At 40.1% G+C, this 16007-nt stretch overlaps 2 protein-coding genes and 1 long non-coding RNA gene across 5 annotated transcripts; 2 read left to right on the top strand and 1 right to left on the bottom strand.

The window, feature by feature from the left end:
• Window positions 1–4275: 4275 nt before the first annotated feature.
• LOC105054847 (wall-associated receptor kinase 2-like) lies at window positions 4276–8611 on the top strand. Its single transcript, XM_010936464.3, has 3 exons — window positions 4276–5223; window positions 6365–6511; window positions 6974–8611. The coding sequence occupies exons 1-3, from the start codon at window positions 4335–4337 to the stop codon at window positions 8185–8187; spliced, it is 2250 nt and encodes a 749-aa protein (XP_010934766.2). The 5' UTR covers window positions 4276–4334; the 3' UTR covers window positions 8188–8611.
• A 316-nt stretch (window positions 8612–8927) lies between these two features.
• LOC105054849 (uncharacterized) lies at window positions 8928–15954 on the bottom strand. 2 transcript variants are annotated; one of them, XR_833641.4, is made up of 2 exons: window positions 15008–15954; window positions 8928–9374 (listed from the first exon to the last, which is right to left on the bottom strand). It is a non-coding gene; the product is annotated as an uncharacterized lncRNA (long non-coding RNA). The 2 variants fall into 2 exon arrangements; XR_012135837.1 differs by lacking the exon at window positions 8928–9374 and adding an exon at window positions 11268–12586 and having other exon boundaries at window positions 15008–15147.
• On the top strand, window positions 10830–15011 carry LOC105054848 (putative wall-associated receptor kinase-like 16). 2 transcript variants are annotated; one of them, XM_010936465.4, is made up of 3 exons: window positions 10830–11766; window positions 12466–12612; window positions 13159–15011. In XM_010936465.4, the coding sequence occupies exons 1-3, from the start codon at window positions 10917–10919 to the stop codon at window positions 14370–14372; spliced, it is 2211 nt and encodes a 736-aa protein (XP_010934767.1). In that variant the 5' UTR covers window positions 10830–10916; the 3' UTR covers window positions 14373–15011. The 2 variants fall into 2 exon arrangements, with proteins under 2 accessions (XP_010934767.1, XP_073102795.1); XM_073246694.1 differs by lacking the exon at window positions 12466–12612.
• Window positions 15955–16007: the final 53 nt, after the last annotated feature.

Genomic DNA, 16007 nt, shown 5'->3' with positions numbered 1-16007 from the left:
GAGAGCCTAAGATGGACCGGTGAGATTTCAAGATCCTTCTAAATATATCCTCACTATTAATTGAACTGAGCCCTTCGACTATTAGAGAGAATCCAACCTCAACAGTAACGGTCCTTCCGTTATTTCTATATTTTTTTCATAGATTTATCACCTATCTTACCAATTCCCCTAACATTTTCCATTTTTTGTTGGGGACCTTTTAACCATACCTTTTTTTTGTTTTATAAATTATAATATTCTTGCAGAAGTACTATTGATTCCAGTAGATTCTTTATCTCCTTGGCACAACGAAGTGGTCCATAGCGTTTTCTATTTGGGCTTGCCTATCAATATTGGGACTTTGTTGATTTTTCAAACGAGAAATGCCTATGTTCAGATTGATGACTTGACGTGCTGCATCAACAGTCAAGTGCTTAGGAGTGCTGAAGTTGATGAGAAGAGAAAAAAGGTACCAAGTAATCCTCAATAGATTGCTACCCAAGGGTTATTCAAAGTTATTAGGCATCAATGCTTTAAAAATGAAGAGGTATTAGCTATCTCCATGGTTGACTAACATTGAGATGAGTCAAGATTTTATTTATCCTGGCTGGGATAGGAGACACCAGAAGTTTGCAAAGAACCAGAGGGATTCCATCTAAGCTTATTGTATGACCTGGGGTTATTTGTTATAGCCTGTATGGTTTGTCTGGAAGGGTAGAATATGTATCATTTCATCTAAGCTTGAGTACTGCATATCTGTGCAACTTAGGTGGGCAAGCTGTGGGTAACTTTACCATAAGTTGTTATCTGTTTCTGAATGAATGAATCTACCTCCTTGTCAGAGAAATATCTTCAAAGTGAATAGTCCTGTAGTTGTCGTAGAGCCTGCCCCATCTAGCTGTGGTCTTCCAGAGTGGGTGCCAACTTGCCAATTAGGCAAGTCCCTGACAGGGTGGTGCCCGATTACCTGGATTCATATTCTACCGACACGGTGGGTGGCTGGGTTGAGGTTAACCCTCCTCTTTTCTCAAAGGGAAAAAAAAAACAAATTGTGGTCTTGAACAATGATCTTAAGATCACTGGAACAAGATTGGTGGTCGTCGAAGGAATTTGCTGATGCCCATCAATATTTTGGATATATTATATTGGTCAATAAGACAAAACTATAATTAACCACTCATTTTATGCATTTGTTTTGATATTTTTAACTAAAAATTTATTTAAGATATAGCAAAAGAAAATACTAAAAAAAATCGAGCAACATTGGTTGTCCGGGAGACGGCAAAGGGCCAATTAAGTTTTTATATACATTATATAGGGAAGTCGGTATCTTAACCTGGATCTTGTCAAAGATCGAAACCTTGCTAGTGACTTAATAGAAGAGTCCGTAGTATAAGCCTTGCTCACCTGGCAAGATACTGCATCATGCGGAGTTTAGAAGGTTAGTGTGAACAATAGTTCGATCTTCTTTGATTGGGTCATAAGAATTTCCATTATACAACATTGTTCGTCTTCTCCAAGACATGCCGAAAAGACGTCATGATGGAACGACAAAAGAATCTCCTAATATCACAAAAGAGCGGATGAACTTTTAGATGCTTCGCCTTATCTCGAATCCTAATATCACAAGAGAGCGACTCTTCGATAGCCATATCTGATAGGTGATGTATGCCATCCTACCACCCATATCGATCTCTCAGCTATATTCTAAAGGATAATGTCTATGAAGGGATAAAGCCAAGAGCCACTATTCGTCCCCCAAAACTAACCACCTACCATCCTTTAAATCAAACTCATCCTCGAATAATAAAGGAGGGTATGCTTCATCGACTCATCCTCCAGCTCATAGACTGGACATGCAGTCGGAAACTCCATGCTTTTATCCCTGAGAAGTATCCACGTCAAAAACTAATTCTGGACAATCTTCCAAAAAAAAAGTCTGACCCTAAGATGGACAGCTACTCTCTAAATCTAAGTAGCCTCAATCCTCCTATCAAGCAGTGGCTTACTCATGTCAACAAGGTCCCTAACAGAAATCTTAGGATAGCAAAATTGCACCCATACTCTCAAGTCCTGGCTCCGATGAATAGGAATCAGGATAGCAAGAATTCTATCAGCAAGTTGACCACCAAAGAGATGATAATATCCTGAGCCCTCCAACCTTTGCCGTTGGCAGTGATCAAATCACAGACTCGCAAGTGGTCATATATCTCCATGCTAACATAGGTCGGCCAATGTGAGAGGCACAAGCTGAAAATCCAAGCGTCCTGGCTCACATCAATCAAAATTTCATCTCTAATCACCATCTGGCCGGGCCATCATTGTCGGAGTGCAAATATAAATCTCCTTCCAGATGAAAGAGTAGCCATGATCAATCTGGAGTTTTAGACCTTTGGCTCTATTTTCCATATCGAGCCGTTATCATCCTATTCCATAAGCAATCAAGCCAGGTAAAGAATCTGGTTGTATGTTGGGCATAGCGCTACCAAAACAATGGACCCTTTTTTTGGCAAGCGCTTCCTTCAAGCTGGACAATGGCCGACAGACTATATTTTGGTTCGACAATTGGTTTACCAACATATCTCTCAGGGATCTCTTCCCTCCTTTTTCTTCCATACTTTGAGACCAGACATTTCAGTTGTGGAATTCTTGACTTGCACTAACCAAAGAATTCTCTTTAAGGATAATATGGCACCCAGAAGCAATGAGGAACTTGAAGTACCCTTATCTGTTACCTCCCAGTAAGCTTATCATTGGATGAAGATAAGATCGAGTGGTCTTGGAGCCCCAAGGACACTTATAAGGCTAGAGATGCATGCCTCTTCTTCACCTATACGGGGGTTATTTCAGAATTTGCTCGGCTGAATTGGAAACATTACTAGCCATGGCTAAACACTATGCATTGACCCGATGAAAAGTTGGATCCCTTCAGATCCTACCAGGAGGTTGTCCCAGCTGCATAGCCTTCTTGACAAGCTGGATTGTTTGAGAGTAGCCGAATAATCTGTTATCCAGCGGGGACGAGCCCCTTGGATGTCGATGTGGAAACATAACTGGCCATGGCTAAACAGAGCAAATTCTCCGTAGGTTTGTGCCTCTGATGTAGTTACCCAGTTCTATGGGTGGTTGGTGTCCTGTAAAAAGATAGCTCTTACAGGTTTTGAAGCTATGTGGGTATGTTAAAATGGTTCTTCGATCTTCTGGAGGACTACTATCTACGGCTGAAACGGATCATCCGTTGACAGGAACGGTCTGACTCGTTGTTCAACTCTTAACGGTGACCTTATTCCCCTGTTTCATCCTTACAGCTCCCTGTTTTTTAATTCCTTTCTCACTTGCTGAGCTTCTCTCGGCACTTTTTCTTGTAATTACTTCTATAAATATTCCTTCTTTATCAACAAATCATAGCTGGCAGTCCCTGCCTCCTTTTCCATCAAAAAGAAGGCAACACTTTCTCTAAGGAGAATCCAAATCAGTTTTGTACTTTTTGGTAGCTATTCTAGGCAGGCATGGCGTTGCTCCTCGTAAAGGGGTTTGGATTTAATTTTCGTTCTTTCCAAAAGAGAATATTTGATGCAACAACTTTGAAGCCTTGAAAAACCTTCCATTGCTAATAAAAATTCTAATCTAAAGCTGCATTTTTTTTTTTTTTTTGGTAAGAATAAGATTTCGTCTTAAAAGACTGGTAGGTAGAGGTGATATAACAGAACAAGGAGGTGTGAAACAAGAATAACTGCTTGTAGAACGAGACAGAGGTTAGTATAAAATAAAATCAGAGTTACCAATCGAATACAATATTATTTTGCTTGTCCCTGTCACTTCTCCCAGCGGAGGTGGGACAAAGTCACAAAAGTATGGGAGAGTTTTGTGATACAAAACATTCAAACTCACGCCAAACATATCACAAGGAACATTCAATGTTAAGAGGGACTAAGTCAAGTCCCAATCCTGCAAGAAGTTTTCCTTACAATGAAATTATTTAAGAAAAAGTCAAAATCTCGGTGCAAAAAGTGGATGATGATATTATGTCTAATCACATGAAAATTATATTGTGGACCGCCGCGACAGATATTTTTTTTAATTTTTTTATATATTTTATTTTCTAATCTTGATGGATGTATTTTTATTGGATCGGTACAATAAATATCTAGAACAGCAGCCAAGTTGGTCCTCATCCTGAAAAGTATCTAGAGGGTCACCAAAGTCAGGGGACAACACGCTTGCCGGTGAAGACTAATTCCAAGGGTCTCCTCTTCCGCGTCAATATGTCCACGAAATTTACGACAGAACCAACACATGCCTGGAAATTTTTTTTTCTTTGCATCTTTATTTAAAGAGCTGATATCTTCCGTCATATGCAATCTTTCAGAAGTAGAGGAATGGCATCCCTGCCAGCGTTCTTGCTCCAGCTACAGCTGCTGCTGCTGCTACTCGGAACAGCAGCGGTGGCATCAACGATTACTTGGTCACCAGACTGCCCAGCGACGTGCGGCAATATCTCCATCCCGTACCCCTTCGGCATTGGCCCCAACTGCTTCATGGAAGGTTTCGAGGTCACATGCAACGACTCGAAGCCTTTCTTAGGTGGCAACGTCGAGCTAATCGACGTCGACTTGCTAAAAGGAATCGCGCATGTCTACGGGAACCTCAACTGGCAGTGTAACTACGGAAAAAACGCGCCCTCGGGCTTTTCGATAATGAACTTTACGGGGACACCCTTCAAGCTTTCTGACACTCGCAACAAATTCACCGCTATTGGCTGCAACACTTACGCGTACATACTAAACTCCGATGGACAGAAGTACGTCAGTGGATGCTTGCCGACGTGCTTCAATATAAGCAGCGCCATCAGTGGCTCGTGCAATGGCTTGGGCTGCTGCCAGGCTTCCATTCCCAAGGGGATTGTCCAGTATTATTGTACCATTGATCCCACTGATAGTAGCACCGGCGTCCACCAGGCGTATCCTTGCATCTATTCTTTCTTGGCAGATGAGAAATGGTACAAGTTCAAGGCCTCTGATATCTCATCGTTGGACTTCTACGAGAGAAATAAGAACGGGGTACCTGTGGTGCTGGACTGGGCAGTAGGAGGCACGAGCTGTGAGAAAGTCAAGCTTAACACCACTTCTTACCTTTGTCTTAGCGAGAACAGCGAGTGTACTGACTCTCCCAACGGCCCTGGATACTACTGCAACTGTTCGGTGGGCTATGAAGGCAATCCCTATCTCTCCAATGGATGCCAAGGTACTGATCACGAGTTTTAAATTTCCTTTTTCCCTAAATTCAGTTGTCTGAATCAAGGATCATCCGGTCAAGCGAGGAGTCTGATCAAATTTTGCGTTCGATCATCATTGAATTGCTAGCTTCTGCCTTAGAAACGTAATTAGGAAACTCAGCTATTAATTTAGTTGAATAACTCAGCTGAGTTTTGGGTGGATCAGCGATCTAACTTGGTCAAACTACCTCTGTCTAATTAAAGAATATTTCATATATATCATGTTGGCTAAGCATATATGATTATTCTTGGCCAGAATCCACATATAATTATTATTTATGAGTCTTTATGCACACAACTTTTGTTGTACTTTCACGCGCGCGCGCATGTCAATTCTTATAGTACCTAAACTTTTGTGTAAATTAAATAACATTACTGATAAGTATATTTCTTATTGATTTCTGAGTTTTTTATATGGAATTATTGATCCGCGAGTTAATCTGTCCAAGATATCAATCCACAAGAACTGGAGTGGACTCTTTGGAAAGAGCGGAATGCAAGATTATTTTTGCACAGAAAAAGTTCTATCATTCTCTATTCTGTAGGTTACTCTTTAGTACTTTCATAGTTGGAAGACTCTTTGCTCCACCAAAAACCTTCAAGACCATCTTGGCTTATCTAATAGGCTGATTCTCTTGTTGCTGGTTACTGCCGTACTGTCTCATCTTCATAATCCCATATTGATCTTCTGTTGGGTTTGTTTGCTTTGTAGTCTTTGCTTTTGAAACTCAGAATTCAGTGTAGTTTTGTAACTTCCACTTTCTATAGTTTTTGAAGCTTCCCCTTGCTATTGTTGAGGACTTGCTTTGCTATATGAATATCTCATTGTAATTACTCTTTTTGATAAATCTGAATGGCGATCCTTGCTTCCCTTTTCCTTCAAAAAAAAAAAAAAAAGCTGGAGTGGACTCAAGCTCTCTCTCTCTCTCTCTCTCTCTCTCTCTGTGTGTGTGTGTGTGTGGCTCTTTCTCTCCCTCGTCTTAAAAGTGGAGGGAGTCATGAATTGCCCACCAAACCACCAATTTATTGCTCGGTGACTCAACTTCTCATAATTCTAAATTTTGCTTCAAAGCATGGCTTCTTCTTCTTACAAAGCTGTTTCTCTTGTAGATATAGACGAGTGCGCGTTTCGGGAGCAGTATCCATGCTATGGAGCCTGTCGTAATACCCCCGGGAGCTACACTTGCAACTGTCCAGAAGGCACCCATGGAAATGCTCTGATAGCAGCAGGTTGCATCAGAGATGAGTCCATTTTAGGTGTGTTCTCTCTTCTACACCTAACTACCTAAGAATTGATATATTTTTCTTGAATCACGGATGTACATAGAAACAATGAAGGAAGCTGGCAATATCCAAATATATTCATGGTGCTCAATTTTGGATTATCTAACTTCCATCTATGTCACCATTCATTCAGGAGATTCTTACTTATCTAACGTCGGCTGCTTGATAAGACATGCTTAAAACTAGAATGGAAACCTTCTGTTTGATTACTCCTTAGCAATAGAAGAAATCCACCTGCAGGGATGGTGATGGCCGATTTCACTGGATGGAGTGGACACAAACTGGAGAGGATCTGATTCTATCATGGCCACGACAAATGGAAGCTTTTTATTTATTTATTCATTCCTGCTTCTTTCTCCTGCCTGTCTGATCTTAATTTGTCCACCGTCCCAAATGTTGCAGTATGTCATTATAAGTTCTTGCATATCTTGGCAGGCACAATTTTTATAACTGCCGGAAGTGTTGGAGTAGGCATTCTTCTTCTTCTTGGATCTAGTGTTCTGATTTGGAGAAAATTGAAGGAAAGAAATGTGAAAAAAAGAAAGAAAAAGTTCTTTCATGAAAATCGAGGTTTGTTATTACAGCAGCTTGTTTCTTCCGACGAAACTCTTGTTGAGAGGATGAAAATCTTCACACTGGAAGAGCTGGAGAAGGCCACCAATAATTTTGATAGTGCTCGTGTTGTTGGTAAGGGAGGCCATGGCACTGTCTATAAAGGAATTCTATCAGACCAACGTGTGGTTGCTATCAAAAAGTCAAAAATAGCAAATCAGATTGAGTTAGATCAATTTATAAATGAGATGGTCATTCTTTCTCAAATCAATCACAGGAATGTGGTTAAGCTCTTTGGATGTTGTCTAGAATCCAAAGTCCCCTTGTTAGTTTATGAATTTATCTCTGGAGGAACTCTTTTCGACCATCTCCATGACAACCAACACTTTGCTCCTCTATCATTGCAAGTTCGTCTAAGGATTGCTACTGAAATTGCAAGTGCACTGTCATATCTCCACTATGCTGCTTCAATATCAATTTTCCACAGAGATGTCAAGTCATCTAACATACTTCTTGATGAAAGTTATACCACAAAAGTATCAGATTTTGGTGCTTCAAGATCTATTCCTCTCAATCGAACACATGTAACCACAGCTGTTCAAGGAACGTATGGTTACTTGGATCCTGAATACCATCAAACAGGCCAACTAACAGAAAAAAGTGATGTCTATAGCTTTGGAGTCATTCTCCTGGAGTTGCTAACCGGAAAGGATCCAATTTCATACAGTAGATATACAGAGAGAACTCTAACTTTTGATTTCATTTGTTCCTTAAGAGAGAATCATCTCTTTGACATTTTAGACCCCAACATTGTGGAAGACAGAGGAGAAGAAGAGATTGAAACAGTTGCTTCTCTTGCTGAATTATGTTTGAGATTGAAAGGAGAAGAAAGGCCAACAATGAGGGAGGTGGAAGAAAAACTTGACACCATGCGATGGTTCGGAAAATTAAAGCATGATTTTGGTGTTATACAAAACGGTGGAATGACAGCAGGCTTGCCAGGCAACATACCAGTTAAAGACAATGCTAGTGATTCGACTAGGCAGTACAGTCTAGAGCAGGAGCTTATGTTGTCGCTAATAGAACAACCAAGATGACTTCACGGGGGCAGGGAGCAATACGAATGAATGATTTGTTGCATGTTAAACTGAAGTTAGTAGTCACCTCAATTGAGTCAACCTACATGGTATTCTACAAGGTATCCTATAAGGTATAGTCAAAGGGTCAACAAGTAAATAGTTTATGTCAAGCATCATGGCAAGTAAAGGGTCCCATGAGTTGAATAGTCATGAACAATTCAATGCTAGTATTCATGATGTATCTTTAGGGTTCGTCATGAGGTGCCTTTTACGATCCTATGCAAGTATTGATAGTTGTCTCTTAGATATTCTAGTACATTTATGTAAGGAATGTATCAAGAGTCATTATGTAACGGTATAAAGGCATGTAATGGTTCATCCTGCAAGAAAGTCAGACGAACTAATGGAATGAAGTAATACTGGAGTGTCATGTTCCATCTAACCTCTCCTGCTCTCTCCCATTATATCAATTAGAATGATTATAGAACTTTGATGCTTCTGCTATCCCCAACATATAGTAGTATTGAGCTCAAATGCGTGAACCAACACACTTTCCAAGCTAACATAATTTGATGTCAAAGTATGATGCAATGGCGGACGAGGATAAGGGCTAGGCATGTTGAAGAGGCTGAGTAGAATTAGATCGAACCTTTTCATGAGGTCTGTATTGAAGTGTTTTTGCTCAGATTGCAATACGCATACTGATTTTAGAGTTGCTATTGTTTCATTCACATCAAGAACACCGGGCAAACTTCATATGGAGGGAAACATTTTAGAATTTTTTTTTTTTTTGAGAAAGCCAAGAGAAGATTAATTATCCATCATAAACCGCACTCCAAATGCCTTCAACTAGTACCGAAATTAAAAAAAGGAAAGGCTTTCCATTGCCGTTCATCAATTATTCAGTCCCTTTCTATTTGTCCCATGCTAGCATTTCCACTGCTGTGGAACTTGATCCAAGACATGCCCATGCTTGCTCACAGGGCGATCGTGATGTCTTTCCACTCCCCTCTCTCGAGCATTTTATCGAACAGCAACCCTGCTCAACCACTCTACTATTCTTCTCAACTCCATCCTACATTCTCCGGTCCGCGTCGAGTGACGAGGATAGCGGCAAGGGCGGAGAAGTCCACCAGCAATCTGATGGGGCCACCCGAAGATTAGGATGGGATGCAGAGAGGGTGCATATGTGGGCAAGCTGCTCGCTGCACATGGAGATGCATATCAATTAGGGGTGGCAATCGGATCGGATCACAAATGGATCAGATCAATACGAATCGGATCAAAAAATCGTCAACTCAAATCTGATCTATTTATTAAACAAATCAAAAATTCAAATCTAAATCTGATTTATTTATTAAATAGATAGTTCGATCTGACTTGTTTAACTTATTTATTAAATAAGTCAAATTAGGTTAAACGGGTTAAACTGGTTAAACGAGTTAAATAGGTTAAATTGATCGGATTAAATGGGTCAGAAACAGATTAAACAGGTGTTAAACAAGTTAAACGGATCTTAAATGGGGTAAACATGTTAAACAGATCAGGTTAAATGGGTTAGAAATAAATTAAACAGATTAAATGGGTTATCTGATTCAATCCGATCTGAATATTAAACGGATTAAACGGATCATATATCTAAAATTCAAATCCAATCCAATTATTAAATAGGTTAAATAGGTCGATCTATTTACGATCCAAATCCGTTTAGTCTAAATCCAAACCTGTTTATAACGGATCGAATATGGATCAGATTGACGGATTGAATCGTATTTTACCAGCCCTAATATCAATGCCTAAGGACTTCACCGTGGGATTTGACGCGGTCCAATTGCATCCGGTGCACACAACACTGAGGCTTTTGTGTAGGGAAAAAGATGAAAAAGGATATAAACAGCTATGCAAAATCATCACATTACTGAATTCATATTAGAAGATGATTCGATTAGATTACTGTCATTAACTGACTAAATGCGTAGCATAATTATCTGGCACAGCATATTCTAATATAAAGCTTCATATTTTATTTATTTATTTTTTTTGAGAATAAGATTTCGTCTTAAAAGACTATGGCAGAGGTGATATAGTGAAACAATGATAAGTGCTTGTAGAACAAGACAGAGGTTAGTATAATATAAAATCAGAGCTACCAATCGACTAAAATATGGTTTTGCGGGTCCCCGCCGCTTCTCCCAGCGGAGGTGGGGACAAATTCACAAAAGTATGGAAGAGTTCTATGATCCAAAGCATTCAAACCCACGCCAAACATACCACAATGAACATTCAATGTTAAGAGGGACTAAGTCAAGTCAAGAAGTTTTCCTCACAATGAAATTATTTAAGAAAGAGTCAAAATCTCTGTGCAAAAAGTGGATGATGATATTATGTATAATCACATGAAAATTATATTGCGGACTGCCGCGACAGATATTTTTTTTTAATTTTTTTTATATATTTTATTTTCTAATCTTGATGGATGTATTTTTATTGGATCGGTACAATAAATATCTAGAACAGCAGCCAAGTTGGTCCTCATGCTGAAAAGTATCTAGAGGGTCACCAAAGTCAGGGGACAACACGCTTGCCGGTGAAGACTAATTCCAAGGGTCTCCTCTTCCGCGTCAATACGTCCGCGAAATTTACGACAGAACCAACACATGCCTGGAAATTTTTTTTTTCTTTGCATCTTTATTTAAAAAGCTGATACATATGTTCCGTCATATGCAATCTTTTAGCAGTAGAGGGATATGGCATCCATGCCAGTGCTCTTGCTCCAGCTACAGCTGCTGCTAGGAACGGCGGCGGTGGCATCGGCGATTACTTGGTCACCAAGCTGCCCAGCGACGTGCGGCAATATCTCCATCCCATACCCCTTCGGCATTGGCCCCAACTGCTTCATGGAAGGTTTCGAGGTCACATGCAACGACTCGAAGCCTTTCTTAGGTGGCAACGTCGAGCTAATCGATGTCGACTTGCCACAAGGAATCGCGCATGTCTACGGCAACATCAGCTGGAATTGTAACTACCAAAACAAATCCGCCCATTGGCCGATGAACTTTAAAGGCACATCCTTCAAGTTCTCCGACACTCGCAACAAATTCACCGCTGTTGGCTGCGACGCCTATGCCTACATGGTAAGCTCCGATGCACAGGGCTTCGTCAGTGGATGCATGCTGACATGCTTCAATATAAGCAGCACCATCGGTAGCTCGTGCAACGGCTTGGGCTGCTGCCAGGCTTCCATTCCCAAGGGGATTGTCCAGTATGATTCTATCATATTCGTAAGCAATCCGGATCCAAGCACCTTCCAGCTGTATCCTTGCATCTATTCTTTCTTGGCAGATGAGAAATGGCACAAATTAATGGCCTCTGATATCAGATCGTCGGATTTCTACGAGAGAAATAAGAATGGGGTGCCTTTGGCGCTGGACTGGGCGGTGGGAGGCACGAGCTGTGAGAAAGCCAAGCTCAACCCCACTTCTTACCTTTGTCGTAGCGAGTACAGCGAGTGTACTGACTCTCCCAACGGCCCTGGATACTATTGCAACTGTTCGGTGGGCTATGAAGGCAATCCCTATCTCTCCAATGGATGCCAAGGTACCGATCACGAGTTTTAAATTTGCTTATACCCTAAATTCAGTTGTCTGAATCAAGGATCATCCGGTCAAGAAAGGAGTTCGATCAAATTTCCGTTGGATCATCGTTGAACTGCTAGCTTCTGCCTTAGAAACGTAATTAGGAAACTCAGCTATTAATTTAGTTGAATAACTCAGGTGAGCTTTGGGTGGATCAGCAATCTAACTTGGTCCAACTACCTCTGTCAAATTAAAGTATTTTTCATATATATCATGTTGGCTAAGCATATATGATTATTCTTGACCAGAATCCACGTATAATTACTATTTACGAGTCTTTGTACGCACAACTTTTGTTGTACCTTCATGCGCGCGCGCATATGTCAATTCTTATACTACCTAAAATTTTGTGTAACTTAAATAACATTACTGATGAGTATTTTTCTGATTGAATTCCGAGCTTTCATATGGAATTATTGATCTGTGAGTTAATCTGTCCAAGATATCAATCCACAAGAACTGGAGTGCACTCAGTCTCTCTCTCTCTCTCTCTCTCTCTCTCTCTCTCTCTCTGGCTCTCTCTCCCTAGTCTTAAAAGTGGAGGGAGTCATGAATCGCCCATCAAACCACCAATTTATTGCTCAGTGACTCAACTACTCGTAATTCTAAATTGTGTTTCAAAGCATGGCTTCTTCTTCTCATAAAGCTGTTTCTCTTGTAGATATAGACGAGTGTGCGCGTCGGGAGCAGTATCCATGCTATGGAGCCTGTCGTAATTCCCCCGGGAGCTACACTTGCTACTGTCCACATGGCACCCATGGAAATGCTCTGATAAAAGCAGGCTGCATCAGAGATAAGTCCGTTTTAGGTGTGTTCTCTCTTCTACACCTAACTACCTAACAATTGATATATTTTTCTTGAATCACGGATACACATAGAAACAATGACTATAGGTTGCAGAATAAATGCAGGACGCTGGCAACATCCAAATATGTGCATGGTGCTCAATTTTGGATTACCTAACTTCTATTTATGTCCAGTACTTCTTACTCCAAAAGATAAAAAATCTATGTCCAGTTCTATCTAGTTGAATCATCCACCATTCATTCAAGATATTCTTACTAATCAACGGCTGATTGATAACACATGCTTAAAACCAAAATGGAAACATTCTGTTTGATTACTCCTAAGCAATAGAAGAGATCCACCCGCATGGATGGTGATGGCCGATTTGACTGGATGGAGTAGACACAAACTGGAGAGGATCTGATTCTATCATGGTCACGACTAATGGAAGCTTTATTTATTTATTTATTCATTCCTACTTCTTTCTCCTGCCTGTCTGCTGATCTTAATTTGTCCACCGTCCAAAATGTTGCAGAATGTCATTATAAGTTCTTACATATCTTGGCAGGCACAATTTTTATAACAGCCGGAAGTGTTGGAGTAGGCATTCTTCTTCTTCTTGGATCTAGTGTTCTGATTTGGAGAAAATTGAAGGAAATAAATGTGAAAAAAAGAAAGAAAAGGTTATTTCGTGAAAATCGGGGTTTGCTGTTACAACAGCTTGTTTCTTCTGATGAAACTCTTGTTGAGAGGATGAAAATCTTCACACTAGAAGAGCTAGAGAAGGCAACCAATAATTTTGATGGCGCACGTGTTGTTGGTAAGGGAGGCCATGGCACTGTTTATAAAGGAATTCTATCAGACCAACGTGTGGTTGCTATCAAAAAGTCAAAGATAGCAAATCAGATTGAGTTAGATCAATTTATAAATGAGATGGTCATTCTTTCTCAAATCAATCACAGGAATGTGGTTAAGCTCTTTGGATGTTGTCTAGAATCCAAAGTCCCCTTATTAGTTTATGAATTTATCTCTGGCGGAACTCTTTTCAACCATCTCCATGACAGCCAACACTTTGCTCCTCTATCATTGCAAGATCGTCTAAGGATTGCTGCTGAAATTGCAAGTGCACTATCATATCTTCACTATGCCGCTTCAATATCAATTTTCCACAGAGATGTCAAGTCATCTAACATTCTACTTGATGAAAGTTATACTGCAAAAGTATCAGATTTTGGTGCTTCAAGGTCTATTCCTCTCAATCAAACATGTGTAACCACAGCTGTTCAAGGAACATACGGTTACTTGGATCCTGAGTACCACCAAACAGGCCAACTAACAGAAAAGAGTGATGTCTATAGCTTTGGAGTCATTCTCTTGGAGTTGCTAACCGGAAAGAATCCAATTTCTTATAGTAGACATACAGAAAGAACTCTAACTTTGGATTTCATTTGTTCCTTAAGGGAGAATCATCTCTTTGACATTTTAGACCCCTACATTGGGGAAGAAAGAGGAGAAGAAGAGATCAAAATAGTTGCTTCTCTTACTGAATTGTGTCTGAGATTGAAAGGGGAAGAAAGGCCCACGATGAGGGAGGTGGAACAAAAACTTCACACCATTCGAAGGTTCGGAAAATCAAAGCATGATTTTGATGTTGTACAAAATGGTGGAATGACAGCAAGCTTGCCAGGCAAGCTACCAGTTAAAGGCAATGCTAGTGATTCGACTAGACAATACAGTCTAGAGGAAGAGCTCATGTTGTCACTGATAGAACAACGTAGGTGATCTCACGGGGGTAGGGAGCAATATGAATGAATGATTTGTCGGATATTAAACCGAATGTAGTAGTCATGAACAATTTAATGCTACTATTCACGATGTATCTTTAGGGTTCCCGAGGGGTGTCTTTTAGAATTCTATGTGAGTATTAATAGTTGTCTCTTAGATATTCGAGTACATTTATGTAAGGAATGTATCAAGAGTCATTATGTAACTATATAAAGGCATGTAATGGTTCATCCTGTAAGAAAATCAGAAGAACTAGTGGAAAGAAGTAATATTGGAGTGTTACAATGTTCAGAGTTAACGTTGACTGGATTTCAGTGTATATGGAGTACCAGGATGCAATGGCTGACGACGATAAGGGCCGGGCACGTTGACGAGGCTGAGTAGAATCAGATCGAACCTTTTCATGAGGTTTGTATTGAAGTGTTTTTACTCAGATTGTAATATGGGTGATTTTAGAGTTGCTATTGTTTCATTCACATCAAGAACACTTGACAAACTTTATACAGAAGGAAACATTTTAGGAGACAAATTTTGATCCGAAAGCTACGAGAAGAATTATCGCACTCCAAATGTCTTCAACTAGCACCGAAATTAAGAAAAGAAAAGGCTTTCCACGTTAAAGAGCCACTTACCCAAAGCGCCACTGCTGCTGAACTTTGATCCAGGCCATGCCCATGCTTGCTGACAGGTCGATCGCGACTTTTTTCCACTCCCCTCTTTCGAGCATTTCATCGAACAGTAATCCTGCTCAACTACTCCACCATTCTTCTCAAATCCATCCTCCTCTCTCCAGTCTCCAGTCAGCCTCACGAGAGGACAACAGCGGCAAGGGAGGAGGAGTCCACCGGCGATCCAGCGGAGACGCCCGAAGATTAGGATGGGACGCGGAGAGGCTGCACACGTGGGCAAGATGCTAGCCGCACACGGGGACACATATCAATGCCGACGACTTCCTCTCCCACGCTTCCTTTGTTGAAGTTGAATGGGCGAATGTCGGCAGACAAGGTTGTGGGCGGATTAATGTCCGCGTGGAAATCGATGCGCGTCCTTTTGCAAGGTTGCTTGAGCACCAAGGATGAGGTCTAACATTAACTCCATTAATATTGATTCCGTGCGAGGGGTTATTGGCAAAATCCGTTTATCTGAATTTTAGAACCGTCAAAACGGATCGATCCTTCACAAATCGAATCTATTAGGATCGAGCCAAAAATTTTTTTTTGATAAATAAACCATCAAATAAGTGGCCCATTCCTAGTCCTTATAAGTGAAGGGCCTAAACGAATCGATCCTTGTAGCTCACCAAAAAAATTAAAATAATTATAAAAATTATAAAAATTAAAAAATTATAATAAATTAAAAAATTTTCAAACATAATACTTCATCAAATAAATAAATAAAATCAATCCCTACATCAAATTTTAAAACACCAAAAAGTAAACATGAAAAAACTCCAAAATTTTTGTAATAATATCATAATCTCCATTCTCCATAAGAAAAAACACCACAGACTAATTAAACTCCACAAAATCAAACAAACTAAAAAGTAATAAATATTGTTCAAATAACATTGAGTCCAACTATTGAAATTCAATCCCTGTTCTTAAGATTTTTGTCAATATTTTATTAATTAAT

The sequence above is a fragment of the Elaeis guineensis genome, chromosome 12, assembly GCF_000442705.2.
Source record: "Elaeis guineensis isolate ETL-2024a chromosome 12, EG11, whole genome shotgun sequence".
In the NCBI taxonomy this organism is placed as follows: domain Eukaryota; kingdom Viridiplantae; phylum Streptophyta; class Magnoliopsida; order Arecales; family Arecaceae; genus Elaeis; species Elaeis guineensis.
Note: the sequence above shows the minus strand (reverse complement) of the source record. Positions and strands in the feature narration are given on the sequence as shown.